The sequence below is a fragment of the Oryctolagus cuniculus genome, chromosome 13, assembly GCF_051225735.1.
Source record: "Oryctolagus cuniculus isolate XC-2025 breed Fujian yellow rabbit chromosome 13, ASM5122573v1, whole genome shotgun sequence".
Classification (NCBI taxonomy): Eukaryota; Metazoa; Chordata; class Mammalia; order Lagomorpha; family Leporidae; genus Oryctolagus; species Oryctolagus cuniculus.
This window is the reverse complement of record NC_142879.1, coordinates 52005165-52021342: the sequence shown is the minus strand read 5'-3', so window position 1 is coordinate 52021342 and position 16178 is coordinate 52005165. Positions and strand designations below refer to the sequence as shown.

Genomic DNA, 16178 nt, shown 5'->3' with positions numbered 1-16178 from the left:
AACTTAGAGTTTAGAGGAAGATAGCAGAAAGTAAATAAACTGATAAATAGCATGGTGTAACTTATAGTAAGAAAAATGATGCAGCGTGATATGGGGACACAAAGTAAGATCACTTAGAACTAACCTTGTGATTTGAGAAAGCGTCCAGAAAACATCATATATGAGCTGAAGGCTGATCAGTAACAACTGTTAACAAGACAAGGGGGAGAAAAGAAGTCTTCAGGAGTATTTGGGCAGGAGGAACAGAACTCCTTGGACAAGAAAATGAAGGTTCAGCAAATGAGAACATAGTGGACAGAGGTCCATCAGCTGGACAAGGGGTGGAACATACTTATGTACCAAATCACAAATTATCTGTGCTACTCTAACATAACATTATTTATTCTGAGGGAAATTTGTAAGTACTGAAGGGTTTTTATAAAAAGCTAGAAAAATATATGATAGTGGTTCTATGGTGGTAGCAGTTGAGGTAGAGAGATGAGTATGGCTTCGAGGAACATATAGAAAGTCATGGCTTGGGTTGGATATGGGCTGTGAAGGCAAGGCAGGATGAACACTGGGTATTTGGCTTGGGCAGTTGAGAGCATATTTGGGTTCAGTGGGTGGGCAGGATATAAGCCATTAAAATCACAACTTGGAAATGTTGGTGATTGAGACATCTTTGGGCTTGTGGATAAAGATTTATGAGTCATCTACACAGAGATGAAATATGAAACTACTAGCATTGCATAAGGAAATATATAGAATTCAATGAGCAGGCAGTTTAGGGTAAGCTCTGAAGGCTGCCAGCACTTAAGACCAGAGGAAGAGAGAATATCCAGGAGACCAACAGGCGGGAATGGAGACTCGTGCTCCCAGCGTGTGTTAGGATGCTCTGTTGTCTCAGTGCTCTGGAGTACTTTGGTGTGTGGTCACTTCAGTTTACATGAATGTGCATAAGTCAGTCCTGAGTGGCAGCTTAGTGTCAGGCATGACTGGGGGCTGAGGATATGATCTGTGAATATGACAGCCCAGGACTCCTCTCACATGGAGTCCACTACTATGTATGAGTAGAGCTGTCCAGGAGCCTCACCTGACACACCCTTGACTGGACCCTCTTACTCACCCTGAAGGACAAGTCACTGTGATGTCAGTTAATTATATGGGATTTTCATGGAGACCGAATCCTTCAGGCACTTTTTTTTTTTTAAGTCTTGCTATACTTCCATGAAAAAGTTCTTGTTCCACACCAAGGGGACATCACTTAACACATTCCTCAAAACAAAAAGTTAATTGACTTAAAAAGTGGATTATTAAACACCAGTGTGAACTTCCCACCAAGAATATATTTTGTTCCAGTTCATAAATCATAGGTTACCCCTGTGCTAGGAAACCACAAAGAAGAGAGTTCTACTAGTTTTTAAGTCCTTATATCCAAAAATATCTTGGGTACCCAGTGATTCATTCAAGATGAATGTCCAACAACTGATTTCATATCCAACTCAATAATGTTATTATTGAACTTCTGTATCAGTTTATAATCATTATTCTTTAATAACAGATAGTTTATCAAGTCACTTTATATTCTTGATTTGGGTAGTCTGCTTGATATCAGTGCGAGTTAATGAATTGTTTTACAGATATTTAGTTGTAATTTCATATAATACCAGGCTGAGTGTCCCTGGCATGGTAGTCCTCTGGTAAGTGCATTTCAGGTGGTTAAACCTCAAGTGCAAATAACACCTCCTCTTTCATTGTCTTTTTGGCCACAGAAGAGTCAGTAAAAGTGGGGTCAGTTTGTTCCTCCTTTTATTACATATGATAGTATTAGAGCTGATGGGATACTGGTAGGGAAAATAAGCATTTTTTTTTTACTGTAGTTATACTTGTATTATAAATCTGCTGTGTAATTTTAACCATTTTTTTCTTGAATGGGGCTCATAATTTGTGCATTTTGTGGTTTTTCAATCCATTTGCTACAGCTGCAGTCCTGATAAGTGGCTCAATTATAACTATAACATTGGTCTTAAAGACTCACTGATGCTTCATGGAAAACTTTGAAAAAAACATTCTATTTAAAGACAATTATGCTTAAAATATCCCATTCTCCATTTCTGTTTAATCCTTGAAGACTTATTACCAGGACTGTTAGGGTAAAAACAGATTATTCTTTCAGGCTCTGAAGTCCTTTAATTTCTCTTGCAGTTGTTGATTGCTGCATCCCCTAGCTCTTCCTCACTTGGGTCACCCCCTACCTGTAAGGTCACACAGGTTTCCATGTTGTTTTCTAAAGTGCTCACGGAGGGCTGGTGACAATTTTTTTTTTATCTTTACTGGGGAGCAAAAGCCATAGAATTTGATGAAATGTAAGAATTGTTAGAAACTATTGGGTGACAGTGCCCTTGACATTAAGAATTGACTTAAAGGAAAGATGGCTGTCTTAAGCATTAATCTAGATATCTGCTTTAATTATTGATCATTTTGACATGGACTTAATTCTCCGTGTTCCCCAGATAGAATCTAAGTTTGGGGAATTTCCTTGAAGAGAAGACCTCCATGTTGCTGATGACATTACAGGCTCTGCTGCAGAATTCTGGTCTAGTCCCAGGATGGATTAAATAATGCTTGAATTTGCTTTGATATATGTGCTTTTTAAACCACACCAACTCAGAAATGTTTGTTCATTTAACCATTCATTTAGAAGAGTAGTTGTTAATCCCTATGCGCTCTCTGAATGGGAAGGAGCTAGTGGTTGAGGTGGCAAAGAAAACCTGTTTTACGGCACATCTTTTTTATTTTTTAGATTTTTGGCTGTTTATTGATCTGAAAGGCAGAGTGACAGAAGGGTGGGGGGAGAGAGAGAGAGAGAATCTTCCATCTGCTGCTTCACTCCCCAAATGACCACAACAGCCACGACTGGGCCAGACTGAAGCCAGGAGCCAGGAGCTCCATCCAAGTCTTACTTGTAGATGGCAGGCAATAAGTGTCGGAGCCGGTGACACATTGCTTCCCAGGTGCATTATAGGAAAGCTGCGTGGGAAGCAGAGTAGCCAGGACTCAAACTGGCATTCTGATAGAGGATGTAGGTATCAAAAGTGGCAGCTTAACTTACTGTACCACAACACTGTCCTCTGACACATCTTGTGAACACTTCCTTAAGTAACACTTCTGCTTTCTGAGAAAGCATACCATGACTTTTTGGAGACCAATTTTGCACTTGCCAGTGTTAATACTACCCTAATCAGTTTCACAATCTCTTTGAATGATGAAATGATAGAAAAGTCACAGAGAATAAAGAGAGGAACAGACTCCCAGCTGTTCATGAAAAAGAAGACAGGTGGGGACTCAGCAATTCCTTTATGTTCATCTCTAACTTGGATGTGGTGCTGAGCGCCTTTTGTGACATCCTGGTTGGAATGGTGCGTAGACTTGTGTCCAGAGCCACCATAAGCAACCCACAGAACATGGAGCTGGTGGCAGAACTGGCCGTTTAGGTATCCTTGTTATTTACCATGTTTGGGAATAGCCATTAGCCTCAGAGAGGAAGCCGCTGAGATGCTTAGAAGATGAAGTATGACATTCTTTCCCGTCTATACAATCACAAGACACATCTGTAATCACCACATTTGTCTGTTGTGGAAGGGGGGTGGTGGGAAGCGTCCTCTTCAGAGTGAGATAGTTGTTGAATGTTGAATTTATGTTCATGGTAATCTGCTCTAAGGATTTGAGAAAATGTCTAGGGGCAAATAGTGTCTTGTAGAGTGTTAGTAGCTATCTGTATTTCTCTTTCTCTGAAATGAACATGTTTCTGGAAAGTGAAATTTTTATGATTACAATACAATAGATTCTGTAAATGCAACAACTTGCTGTTTAAATATTATATTGTAGAGGGTTACTGCCTAATGTATTTGTTTAGTCATTTAGTAATTTACTTAATAGTATTTATTGAACATCTACCACACACAAGAAATTTCTATGTACTGCTGTTGAAGTGGTGAACCAAACAGACCTAGTTCTAGACTCATATTGTTCTCTCTCTCTCTCTTTCCCCTCAAATTATTTATTTATATGTGAAAGTCAGGTGGGGTTCGCGGAGAGATATCTTCCATCCACTGATTGACAACAGCAGAGGCTAGGCCAGACCCAAAGCAGGAGCTCCTTCTGGGTCTCCCACGTGGAAGACAGGGACTCAAATACTTGAGATGTCATCTGCTGCTTCCCAGTTTGCACATCAGCAGGAAACTGGATCTGAAGAGAAGCAGAGACTCTACCCAGGGAACTCTGTATAGCATGTGGGCATCCCAAGCAACATTCTAACCACTAGTCAGGCCTTAGCAGTGAGCTTTCTGCTAGGGGAAGTGCTCATTATCAGGCATAGAAAATGGGTGATTTGGAAGTGGAAGATCCCTTACAGGAATACCTGGCTGGGGAGGAGCATGGTGATGGGGAATGGTGGTCAGCTCAGCCCAGGCAGTTGGTGCTCCATTTGGAGGGATCAGCGCAGACCAAGGCTTTCATGTGCTCTGAGTTTGCTTAGCTTTTATCCTCTGTAACAAACCTAATGATAAAATGCAGCACAAATGCACTGATTTTTAATCACACCTGCTATTTGTTATAAAATAATCCTTATTCTGGGGCTGGCACTGTGGCTTATTTGGTTAATCCTCCGCCTGCGGTGCCGGCATCCCATATAGGCACCGGGTTCTAGTCCCAGTTGCTCCTCTTCCAGTCCAGTTCTCTGCTGTGGCCTGGGAAAGTAGTGGAGGATGGCCCAGGTGCTTGGGCCCCTGCACACGCAAGGAAAACCAGGAGGAAGCACCTAGCTCCTGGTTTCGGATCAGCACAGCGCGCCAGCCGTAGCGGCCATCTTGGGGGTGAACCAGTGGAAGGAAGACCTTTCACTCTGTCTTTCTCACTGTCTATAACTCTACCTGTCAAATAAAAAAAAAAAAATCCTTATTCTTTGACCCTATCTTCTGCTTCTTCAAGAGAACTATAGAATAAACATTTTTTTATTTTTTAATATTGTATGTTAAACAGTGAGAAGGTTACAGCTATAGAGGAATTTGGATGCTCAGAAGACAGATTTTTCAATAAGAATCTGAGCCCCGTAAATTCTGATGACTTTCTATGTATAGTCAGTTTTTCCTGGACTAATTATTTAAGTGTATATCTTACTATTTCTAGTCCTAGTTTTAATATTTTGTAGTTTCTCTATTTTCTGCACATCTATTAGTGGGTGGTTTAAATTCAAGAGCTTCCCTGGGGGGTATGACAAAGGGTTACAGGTGTGAGGAGATGCTGATTTGTGTAGCTCTGATGAGGGCAGTGGGGTAGGGTGGCAGTCTCTTGGTCTCTTAATTGTGCTTTTTTTTAAAAAAGATTTATTTATGTATTTATTTGAAAGAGTTACACAGAGAGAGGAGATGGGGAGAGAGAGAGAGAGAGAGAGAGAGAGGTCTTCCATCTGATGGTTCACTCCCCAATTGGCTGCAACTGCCGGAGCTGCGCCGATGAGATCCGAAGCCAGGAGCCAGGAGCTTCTTCCGGGTTGCTCATGCGGGTACAGGGGCCCAAGGACTTGGACCATCTTCTACTGCTTTCCCAGGTCATAGCAGAGAGCTGGATCGGAAGTGGAGCAGCCAGATCTCGAACCAGCACCCATAAGGGATGCCGGCACTTTAGGCCAGGCATTAACCCGCTGCGCCACAGCACTGGCCCCTTAATTGAGCTTTTAATTTAGAATATTTTCCTGCTTTGACTCCCGTGGTATGTACAACATTGATACTTATTGTGTGCCATCAACATAGAAAAGGGAGGGAGGTAGAATATGTCCTAATTGGCATTTATTTTATCTTACAAATAGGAGGTTAAAGGAATTTCAAAGCAATGGTTAAGGTTTTTTTTGTTTTGTTTTGTTTTGCATTTCATGTTTGTATTTGTGGTACATTTTCAATTTGCAGCTGATTTTTTTTTTCTGTTCACCTCAATTGTCATCATTCTATTCACATTTTCCATTCTGAGGTCACTTTTGGGGAAATTGTTTTCTTAGGAAATTAATTGTTTCCTCTGGGTTTTCAGATTTGTTGCCATAAAGTTACATGTGGTAACTGTACTTACATTTATATATTTTCATGTCTTTTATCTGTGCTTATGTCTTCTTTTTCATTTGAAGACTTGTGTGCTGTGCTGTCTCTTTTTCAGGCTTGAGAAGGTATATACCTATCTTCTTACTGTTTCAAAGCTAGGATTCAGTTTTGTTCTTTCTACTTTTTTTTTCTGTACATTTTACTGTTCTGTGGTGAGTTGTGTGATGAATTCTGTGTTCCTGATGAAATTTCTGAAAACTATAGGTTGGAACTTGGTGCTGGCTAGGACAGGCACAGAATATATGCAAATGAGTAACTGCAAACTAATTTCGTATCAGTGACTGTGAATTCATGTAGTTCTTTGGCAGTTACTGAAATAATACTTTGTTGTGTGCCATTCACAGCAGAAATGTCAACAGAATTTACAGATTCTGTATAAGCCTAGTACAAGTGAGTCAAATACATTTCAGGAGAGAGAGATTAGGCAAGATGTCTTGTACTGTAGTTGTCACTTTTGCAGTTTCCAGGAACAGATTTGATAATAGCCTGAATTGTACAGGAAATAGGTTAAAATTCAGTCATCTGTGGTCCTTTTAAACATAATAATTCTAAGTGAAATAGTAAGGTACAGTCATTTTTCTTGCCTTTCTGAGAAGCATGAGATAGTATGTCTCCTCTTCTGTGCATGTAAGCATCTGACTGCCTACTCTCCCTTTGTTTGTCCTATCGTAAAATATCAGTATATTTCCTCAGTTATGAACAGTTCTGGGAATAGACAGCATGTTATCATGCCAAGACTTTTAAAAAGATGTACATAATGTGAGGAAAACAGCTACCATCACCAGAAAATATAGGTTGTTTCAAGAGACCACCACATGCTCATCTTAGTACCATTAGGAGCCCATTGGAAAGATTTCTTATGATATTTAGCTGGTTGGGGTTTTAACATTTTTGAGCTGAATTGCAGTTATTTCCTAGGCTTTGGTGACGGGTAAGGGAGATCGGTTGTATTATACTTTTATTACCATCATTATTTCCAGAAGAGATAGAGCTGTTCTGTCACTCTTGTACTGACAAGTGAGGTACTCAATCTGTCATGAGTTGGGAAGATACATAATCCTTGGCAATATTTTTGTTTAATTAAAGATAGAATAAATGAGAAGGAAAGATATTTGTAATTAAAGAGAAGAGTGGGTTAGACTGAGTTTCTACCAACACACAGGTCTTATTGCAGTGTTTTATAGATCTAGGTGACTTATTTTATCCCACACATTTGCCTGTAGTATAATGAACTAGAAAGTTGAATTCTTCAGACACCAGGTCATTCAAGAACCTTTCTCACTTTATTTGATTGTGAACAGTCATACAGATTCACATGCTAATGCCTGATATTGACCTTCTGCAGTGGGACAATTTGAGTATTTTGAAAGAAAGTATAATAATAATCACATTACATATATGACTAGCTTATTACTCCTATCATTAATTTAATCATTGAAATGTTGTATGATTATTGTAGCTTAAGCCAGGCTGCATGAATAGTTCATGTGAATCTGACACTGAAAGGCCTGGCTCCTGGCTTAGAGGAACTTGAGATCTGCTGGTAAGAGAGACTGACCAGTTGACAGCTCTGTTGGAGGTAGATGAGGGCAAGTGTGAGGAGGTCACCGAGGGGGAGTCTCTTTGCTCAGATATAGTGTCAGGGCAGGAGACAGCCATGTAGAGAAGGAAGATAGAGATGTTCCAGAGAAAAGGAACGGTGTGACTGCTGTGGAGGGACTGGACATGGGTGGAGCAAGGAGAGAAAGAATAATGAGCCATACTGAAAAATGGTTGAAATTGAGCTTTATTAATTGCTAATGGCTATTTCCTTTCCTTTATTTCAGGTGAAGGAAACATCCATGACCAGATGTCTTAAGAAATGCTTTTGAAAAGAACAGAGGTGTACAAATTCATGACAACAGTTGAGCAAGCTGGTTTTGGTGACACTATGTTCTGAGGATGTTGTTTACTTTTGGTTAAAATGAAAAAAATAGACAAAGCCTTTATATCTGCACTTATTATTGTGTTGTAAAGAGCAATGTGATTAGATTTGCATCCATTCTTCTGGGAAGACTTGAAGCTTCTGGCTTTGCTAGACATGAGTGACCCAAGGCAGTCACAAGAAGATAAGCACAAACTTGGCAGAGCGTCTTCAAAGTTCAAGGACCCTCCCAGAATCATGCAGTCGGATGATTATTTTGCTCGAAAATTTAAAGCCATTAATGGCAACATGGGACCCACTTCTTTAAATGCCTCAAATTCCGGTGAGAGTGGTGGTCCAGCCAACGGTACCCCAGCCGTGCCCAAAATGGGCGTGAGAGCAAGAGTGTCTGAGTGGCCTCCTAAAAAGGACTGTTCCAAGGAGCTGACATGCAAGACGCTGTGGGAAAGCCGATCTCAGACCAGCTACGAAAGTGTCACCTCCATCATGCACAATGGGCAGAATGACCAGCGTGATGGGCAGCAAGAGGAACAGCTTGATGTGGACTTCGTGGAGGCGAAGTACACCATCGGAGACATCTTTGTTCATTCTCCTCAAAGAGGGCTTCACCCCATCAGGCAGAGAAGCAATAGCGATGTCACCATCAGTGACATCGATGCTGAAGATGTCTTAGACCAAAATGCAGTCAACCCCAACACTGGGGCCGCCTTGCACAGGGAATACGGGAGCACATCGTCCATCGACAGGCAGGGCTTATCTGGTGAAAACTTTTTTGCTATGCTTCGAGGGTACCGAGTAGAGAATTATGACCACAAGGCAATGGTCCCCTTTGGGTTCCCTGAGTTTTTTCCCTGTGATCCTGCAATATCCCCCAGCCTTCATGCAGCAGCACAGATTTCTAGGGGAGAATTTGTCCGCATCTCAGGGTTGGACTACATGGACAGTGCCCTCCTGATGGGGAGAGACAGGGACAAGCCTTTCAAACGGAGGTTAAAATCGGAGTCGGTGGAAACTTCCCTCTTCCGAAAGTTGCGAACTGTTAAAAGCGAGCATGAAACTTTCAAGTTCACATCAGAACTGGAGGAGGGCCGTCTTGAGAGGGGCATTCGCCCTTGGCATTGTCAGCGATGTTTTGCACATTATGATGTCCAGAGCATTTTGTTTAATATCAATGAAGCCATGGCTACAAGGGCTAATGTGGGGAAAAGAAAAAACATAACCACCGGGGCTTCTGCCGCATCCCAGACGCAGATGCCCACGGGCCAGACAGGCAACTGTGAGTCCCCTTTGGGGAGCAAGGAGGACCTCAACTCAAAAGAGAACCTGGATGCTGATGAAGGGGATGGGAAAAGCAACGACCTCGTCCTTAGTTGTCCTTACTTTAGAAACGAGACTGGTGGAGAAGGTGACAGGAGGATCGCGCTCTCTCGAGCCAATTCATCCTCTTTCAGCTCTGGGGAAAGCTGCTCCTTTGAGTCGTCTCTCAGCTCTCACTGCACAAATGCAGGCGTCTCGGTCTTGGAAGTGCCACGAGAAAACCAGCCCATTCACAGGGAGAAGGTCAAGCGCTACATCATTGAGCACATTGACCTGGGGGCCTACTATTACCGTAAATTCTTCTACGGAAAAGGTAAGGAAGAGCTCTGGAGGTGGACGGGTGCGTCTCAGGGATTATCTCTTCAAGGCTAGTGCAACATTTTACCTTGTGTTGGGCATTCCTTAGCGGTCCACTGGGCTTGCCCTTGTGTTTGACACATACTGATGGTCCTCCATTGCTGCCAGACTAATGTCTTTAGAGTTTCCTGCCTTTCTTGATTCGTAACCTGCAGTGTAGAAATGTCTCCCCGCCTCTGCTCTAACAGCTTGTGAACATCACAAATACAGACTAGATTTAGATTTTACCCCTTTTAGTAAGTCTTCCCTGATTAGCTCTAGCCCTTTCCTACTTCTCTGAATAATCCCTTACACTGTTTACACTGACTAATCCTGTGAGTTTTTACCCCTTTAGTCTTTTCTGGGCTTTGTTTCTACTACATAGCTGTATGTGTTGAACATGTCAAATGAGTTCCTGTTGAGAGAATGCATGGATTAGCATGATAGGCAAAGTTTGTTTACAGTTTTATAAATGTTCTTACATGTTAAAATGCAAATAGTTTTCTGATACTATTACTTAGAGATTCTTTAATGCCATGTAAAATCAGTTATTTTTGCTTTTATTTATATCTTCAGGCTTGAAGGGTATGTTCTTTGGAGGTTTCGTAATTGAGACCTCAGCCTTTAACTAAGTGTCATTCAGTTATCCAGGGACATGAGAATGCACACTTTTAGAGACTCAGAGAAATGAGTTCCACACATGTGCCAGTAGAACCTTCAGGGCATGTCTGGCTGCCTTTCTATTGGGTACAATTGGACCCCTTTGCTCGTTCCTTATAGGAGAACTTGCTTTTCAGGGCTACATTTCATGTCTTCAGTTTCATCGTTCACCCTTTTTCCCAATCCCGAGTATAAGCTTATGGAGTACCTAAGGAACAAAGGTGGGCAGACAGACTACTCCTTGTTTTGTCCCTAATGAAGCAATAGTTCTGTCATTCTGTCTTCTTAGAGCATTTGCACGTAATTTTTGATGCTAGTTGTTTCTTTCTTTGGAGCATATCACAGGGATAACTCAGATCTCAAGAGGTCATTCTGTGCATTCAAGTCACTTATAACAAAAACCAGTATAGACCCTTTTTTGTTACTTTTCTTGCCAACTATGAACTTAAAAGAATCTGGTTCCTGGATGAATTTTCATTATTAAATTTAGAACTTCATTTCCCCCATTTTTTGCATTCAGATTTAACCAGTCACCTGTGGTCATATTACTATAAAATAATAGAAATCAGAGAAGTAGTTATGACGCTGGGCATGCAAGAAAGCTCCATAAACAGACTCTTGCATCGCGGCTGGTCGTGTAACTTGAACAGTCTCTCTGTCCTCATACTGATGGTGTAGTGGGACTGGAGTAATTTTGCCAACAGGTGCTGGTTCCCCAGTTGTGCCTCCTATTCCTTCCGGGCCTTAGCACCTGATCCCAGCCCTGGCTTCTGATATGCATCACTATTACCACTGCTAGTGGCTGGCAAGAGCACAGCATCTTTGACCTGCCTTTAGTCTGTGCGGTGAAACTAACCCCTGACCCTCACAACTGTGTTCCTCCAGAGGCCTCGTATTATAAAGCACTGCACAAGAATGGTTTCTGGGTGAAACTAAGTTTTTCTGGAAAGAGAGACAGTAGAGAAGTAGGCTTCCGGATTAAGGTTGTTTTTACTAATGAAGCCATAGCTACCAGTGGTAACAATAAAATATAGACTCTTAGATTTATTATGTGCCAGAATCCTCAGGGAATTTGTCATGCTGGCTAGCCGAGTATTGTGTAAATAGTTTGTGATTCATCCTTTAAAATATCAGAACATAAAACTTATATGTTCACATTTATGCCGGGACTTAGTGCCAGCATCTCATATTCTCTTGTACCTCCTAAGTATATGTGGAATGAAAACCTTTTGTTCACAAGACTAATGGTCACCACCATCTGATTCAATGTCCTCAGGGTCTGTTTCGTGCGTGGGGTGACTTCTGGTCTCTAGACCCTGTTAGTTCTCCTGACTGCTGCCTGTAGTTTCTCTGTAACTCTCCACTATCACTTGCTTGTTTTGAAGACTCCTCTGTGAGTGTTGTACTTCCTATATGTCTTTCGAGGGCATCGGAAGTAGCATCAGAGTTGTTAGATTTGAATGTGAAATTAAAACAAGCCCCGAAGAAGAATCTGAGCATAGACTGCCCTGAGACGAAATCATGGATGCAGCTCAGGGTTGCTGGGATCCCGTGGTTCTGGGCTGTGTGTGCTCTGTGTCTGTGAACTAGCTGGAGAGCTGGATTCTGGACTGCTTTGCAAAGCCTGCAACATGGATGAGCGGGTCAGCAGTCCCTGTGGTTGCTTTGTCTTCTGTGTCCTGTGACTTTGTGCTGTGGAAGATGCTGCTTTGCCAAGGGAGGCGAGGGAGCGAGTAGCTGCTGGGAGAGTAAGCCCCAGCCTCACGCTCAGCCTGCCTCTGCTCTGCTCACCGGTACAGCTGTGAACCATGCCCTGTGTTCTCCTATATTTAGCTTTTCTCCTGTGGCCCAGTGTGAATTGAAAGTGAAATTGCCTACAATAGCATTTGCTGCTGCTCCTGCTAGTCTCTCTGTGGGGCCATTTAGAACTAAGGGCAGAGGCAGCCGCATGGTGCTGGGACCCAGAGCTGGCCACGGTCTCCCGTGGTGTGGGAGAGGAGATGAGGCCGCAGCTTCACCACTGGACCCAGCTGTGCAGGGCCCTTTGAGTTGTAAACACACCCCAAGTTGTGGCAACGTCCTCATATTTAACAACAGACGTCTGGGCCCAGACAGACTGGCACAGAGAATGGTGTCTTCTCAAATACATTTTATTCCATTTCCAGTTTGTATTTTCCCTCCTCTCAGAGTTTTTCTCATTGGGAACAGACTCTCAGGGACCTTTTGATACTTTTCTGAGTGGCTTTTATTTTGTGCTATGCTTGAATGTTCTGCGTAAAACTTGAAGAATTCACTGGCTCTCCATCCCTGGGAATTGTTTTAAGTATGGAACTTTCATCATGTGGTTTACTCTTTATTGGGCAGTTGACGGGAAAGGGCCCCACATTACACGGAGGTGAATGCCCGTGGCTTACAGTCACTGACAGGTGTCTTCATAACTCTGCAAAGCATTTATGCAGGGGAGCGGCTCGCTTGTCCAGGCACATCCGTTTGTGCTTTTGTCAGGAGAGTGGGGATTATGACCAGCACAGAGAATGCGCAGTGCTGTTCCTTCCTTCTGGTGGTGACTGCCGGGAGAACCGCCCATGCCTCTGGTGGAACTCTAGTGACAGTGCTGAGTCCCTCCTGGCTGAGCTCTCGGGCAGTGACGAATGGCCCTGGGCAGGGGAGGGGAAAGGTGTGCTTGACCTTCCTGGGTCCTGTGAGCTTCAGTGAGGTTAGCTTTCCAGGTAGCACAGCAGTGGCCTTAGGCCTGCCTTGGCACTGGGAGCTGTCCCCCGTACAGCTAGAGTCAGAACTCTACACACAGTCCTTGTGGGTCCCTGTTTGGTGATGTCATTTTTAACTCTAGAAGGAACTGTGTACTTGCTGGGTTACTTAGGAGTTCTAAGCCTGTTCTGTGCCCCATTTCCTATCAGTAAGACAAAGCCCATCCCTAGTAAGCCAAGTGAGTAATGTTGACTAAAGACAGGTAAAACCAGAGGGCAGGATATAGCTGGGTCTCCCTGGCAACTTTGTCTTGGGGAAGCTGGTTTCACCAGCACCCTCCGAGTGTTGGGGGAGGGCGATGGGGACGTCAAAGAAGAGACAATTTATACCTTTTTTCTTCTAGCTTTTTTATAAATGGTATGTAAGTATGATATGATGATGATAGGAAAATAAGAACATGTAGAGAAGGGAAAAGAAATAAAGGAACCCCCAATTTATCAGCATTAACAATTTCATCTTTATCCCTGTAGGCTTTTTCTGATGCAAATACATTTATGTAAATGGAGCCTATTCTTGCTTGCTATTGCTATGGAACTTTCTTTTGATGATCATCCTTCCATGTCATTTTGTGCAGAGCTGCATCAGCATTTTAAGAGCTATTATCAGTTATCCTTATCTGCTCTGGCTGCAGAGAAGATGCTAGATATTTGCCAGCCAGGATCTGGGCAGAGGAGTTAATGACTGCCTTGCTTCAGAGAAAAACTTTATCAGCTTGATAGAAGCACTGTAATAGGGGAACATATATTTCTTCCCTTCTTTTAGGTGCTCCTCCCAAAAGACTCATCAGAGATACATTAATGAAAGTTCACTTCAGTAAAGGAATCCTAACTTGGCCAAGTAATTTATCATCATAGAAGTTTAAGTCATAATCTCCCCACCTGAATGTGCTTAGTAACTCAACTTCTAAAAGGTGGGGTATTGTGAGAGGGGGGCAAGTAATTGTACAGGCTAGAAGCCTGGCAAATAAATGAATACCCCACCACCCCCAGCCAGGTGATCAAGGTGAGATCATCAACAGTGGCAAGTGCTGAAGACAGTCTGTGCCCAGAGTGTGGGGAGAATGACACTTCCACGACCTTCTAAAGCCATGACCCCAGTGTGGTTAAGGAAAAAAGTTAGAAAGATTGCAAATGAGGAACCTACAAAATCCCTAACCTATCCTCAAAACCATTCAGTCATCAACAACAGGAGAAGTCTGAGATACCGTTACAGGCTAGAGGAGCCTCCAGAGGCTTGACAACTAAATGTAATGTGGCATTCCTAGATGAAACCTTGTGATGGAAAAGGACGTTGGATGAACGGAAAGGAAAGCTGAATGATTTGCACAGTCACTAATAATAATATCAGTATTTGTTAATTAATTAATTGTAACAAATATAAGACATTATCAACTGGGAAGCTGAGTGAGAAGTATAAGGAAACCACCCTCTGCAACTATTGTGTAAATTTAAAATAATTTTAAAATAAAATGTCATAAATGCTCATATGTATCTAATTATTATTTGTTGAAAACAAGAAGAAGCAAGATTTTATCCACAGTTCTGCCATAGGATTCCTGTCAGCAGGTACCTCCATTCTGTGTTTCAAGTAGAGTCAAACTGTCCATTGCACACAGTCTCCTCCTGAATATTGTTCCCCAGCTTTTCCTAAGGGGCAGCAATGGTCCAGCTTTATAATTTCCTTTTTCTTCTGTGTTTATTGAAATGCAAAAAGACATTGTCTTTCAGTTTCCCCCCTTACAGTCGGCACAGTAGACAGAAGTGGCTGTGAAGTGTGGTTCAGGATACCCTTGGTGCCGAGGCCCCCGAATCTCTCTGAATAAGGCCTTTATTCCTAACTCACTTTTTGGATTTTCTCTAACAAGTCCAACAAAAGAAATATGTATCTTTTGGGAATGCTCTCCAGAGAAGCTCGGTCGTTGTTCAGGGAAGGTTCTGTAGTGTGTTTGAAAAGAGGCTTGGGGGGACCCTTTGTCTCCCTTCTGGCCTGGCGCTTTGGGGATCCTGGTGTTTATGGTTCTGTTATGCTTCCTGTAATTTTCTTTCTTCTCCATTTCTTATAAAATGAATAGACCAGAGAGCATGTCTTTAATTTCTGTTTGTCATATTAGCTTTCCAAGACTTGCTGGGTCAAGGCAGAAGTTTGCAAAAACTTCCCAGAAAGCAGATTTCGAGCTGCTTTCAAGTGGAGCAGATCACCGACAGCAGGTGCAGGACTAGCTTTCCCAGGTCCTTGTCTGCCCCATGATGCCAGCCCTTGAGCTTCAGAGGCCCCTTCCTCTGTCCAGGCCTCACCCCAGGCTGTGCTGTTTGAACCCCTGAGAGCAAAGTGTCGAGCATCTGTGACATCGGCGCAAGTTCCCCCTGGAGCTCTCCTTTTTGCACCTCTTCACGTCCCCTAGCTGTAGTGACTACTGTTCGAGCCAGCTCGGTGCAGACTCTTCCTCTTCTCAAGGGCTGTGCTTTGTCATTCGTTTTTTAACTGAAAGATAATGCCTCAGAGGTAAGTCTGCTAAGTGGACAGGTGTAGAAGCCCTCTTACCCCTCCTTCATACCAACTATTGTGTGTAGCTGAAGAATTATCTTTTTACCATTAGGCAGAAATGTCCATATATTTTAACTAGAGCTGGAAGTCAACCTTGGGTTACCAGAGACCCATGAATGGCGGGCGAGAAGCTGTCCCTCAAGGTGAGGAGCACTCCTGGATTCACATCCTAGTTCAGGAGAAGGTTGTTGAACAACCTTGTACCGCAGTTAATCATCTGTAAAGTGGGATAATGCACATACCTCATGTCAGGAGCTTAGAGAAATGCCCTTCACAAAGCCTGTCCCTCCCCCAAGGGTTTCTTACAAAAGTACATTAAGTCCTTTCTTTCTGAAAAGCAGCGATTGTCCATACCACTGATGTTGCATTTAAAGGGAGAGAGACAGAGGTCTAGAACCAGAGGGCAGAGAGGGCCTTTGGGAAAGGTGTCTGGGGGAAGTCCTCCGCCCCATCCAAACATGTGCATGTAAGTGTCACTAATGTGACAGCTGTCTCAAGAG

At 42.8% G+C, this 16178-nt stretch overlaps 1 protein-coding gene across 14 annotated transcripts in view; it reads left to right on the top strand.

Annotated features, from left to right (window-relative positions):
- Window positions 1-16178, top strand: part of SIPA1L2 (signal induced proliferation associated 1 like 2) — a 231310-nt gene that overhangs the window by 104746 nt on the left and 110386 nt on the right. For all 14 annotated transcript variants that reach the window (XM_070055530.2, XM_051821459.3, XM_070055529.2 and 11 more), the window contains one exon: window positions 7955-9682. In XM_070055530.2, the coding sequence (XP_069911631.1) occupies window positions 8209-9682 (1474 nt within the window). In that variant the 5' untranslated portion in view covers window positions 7955-8208. The remainder of the gene's footprint in view (window positions 1-7954; window positions 9683-16178) is intronic.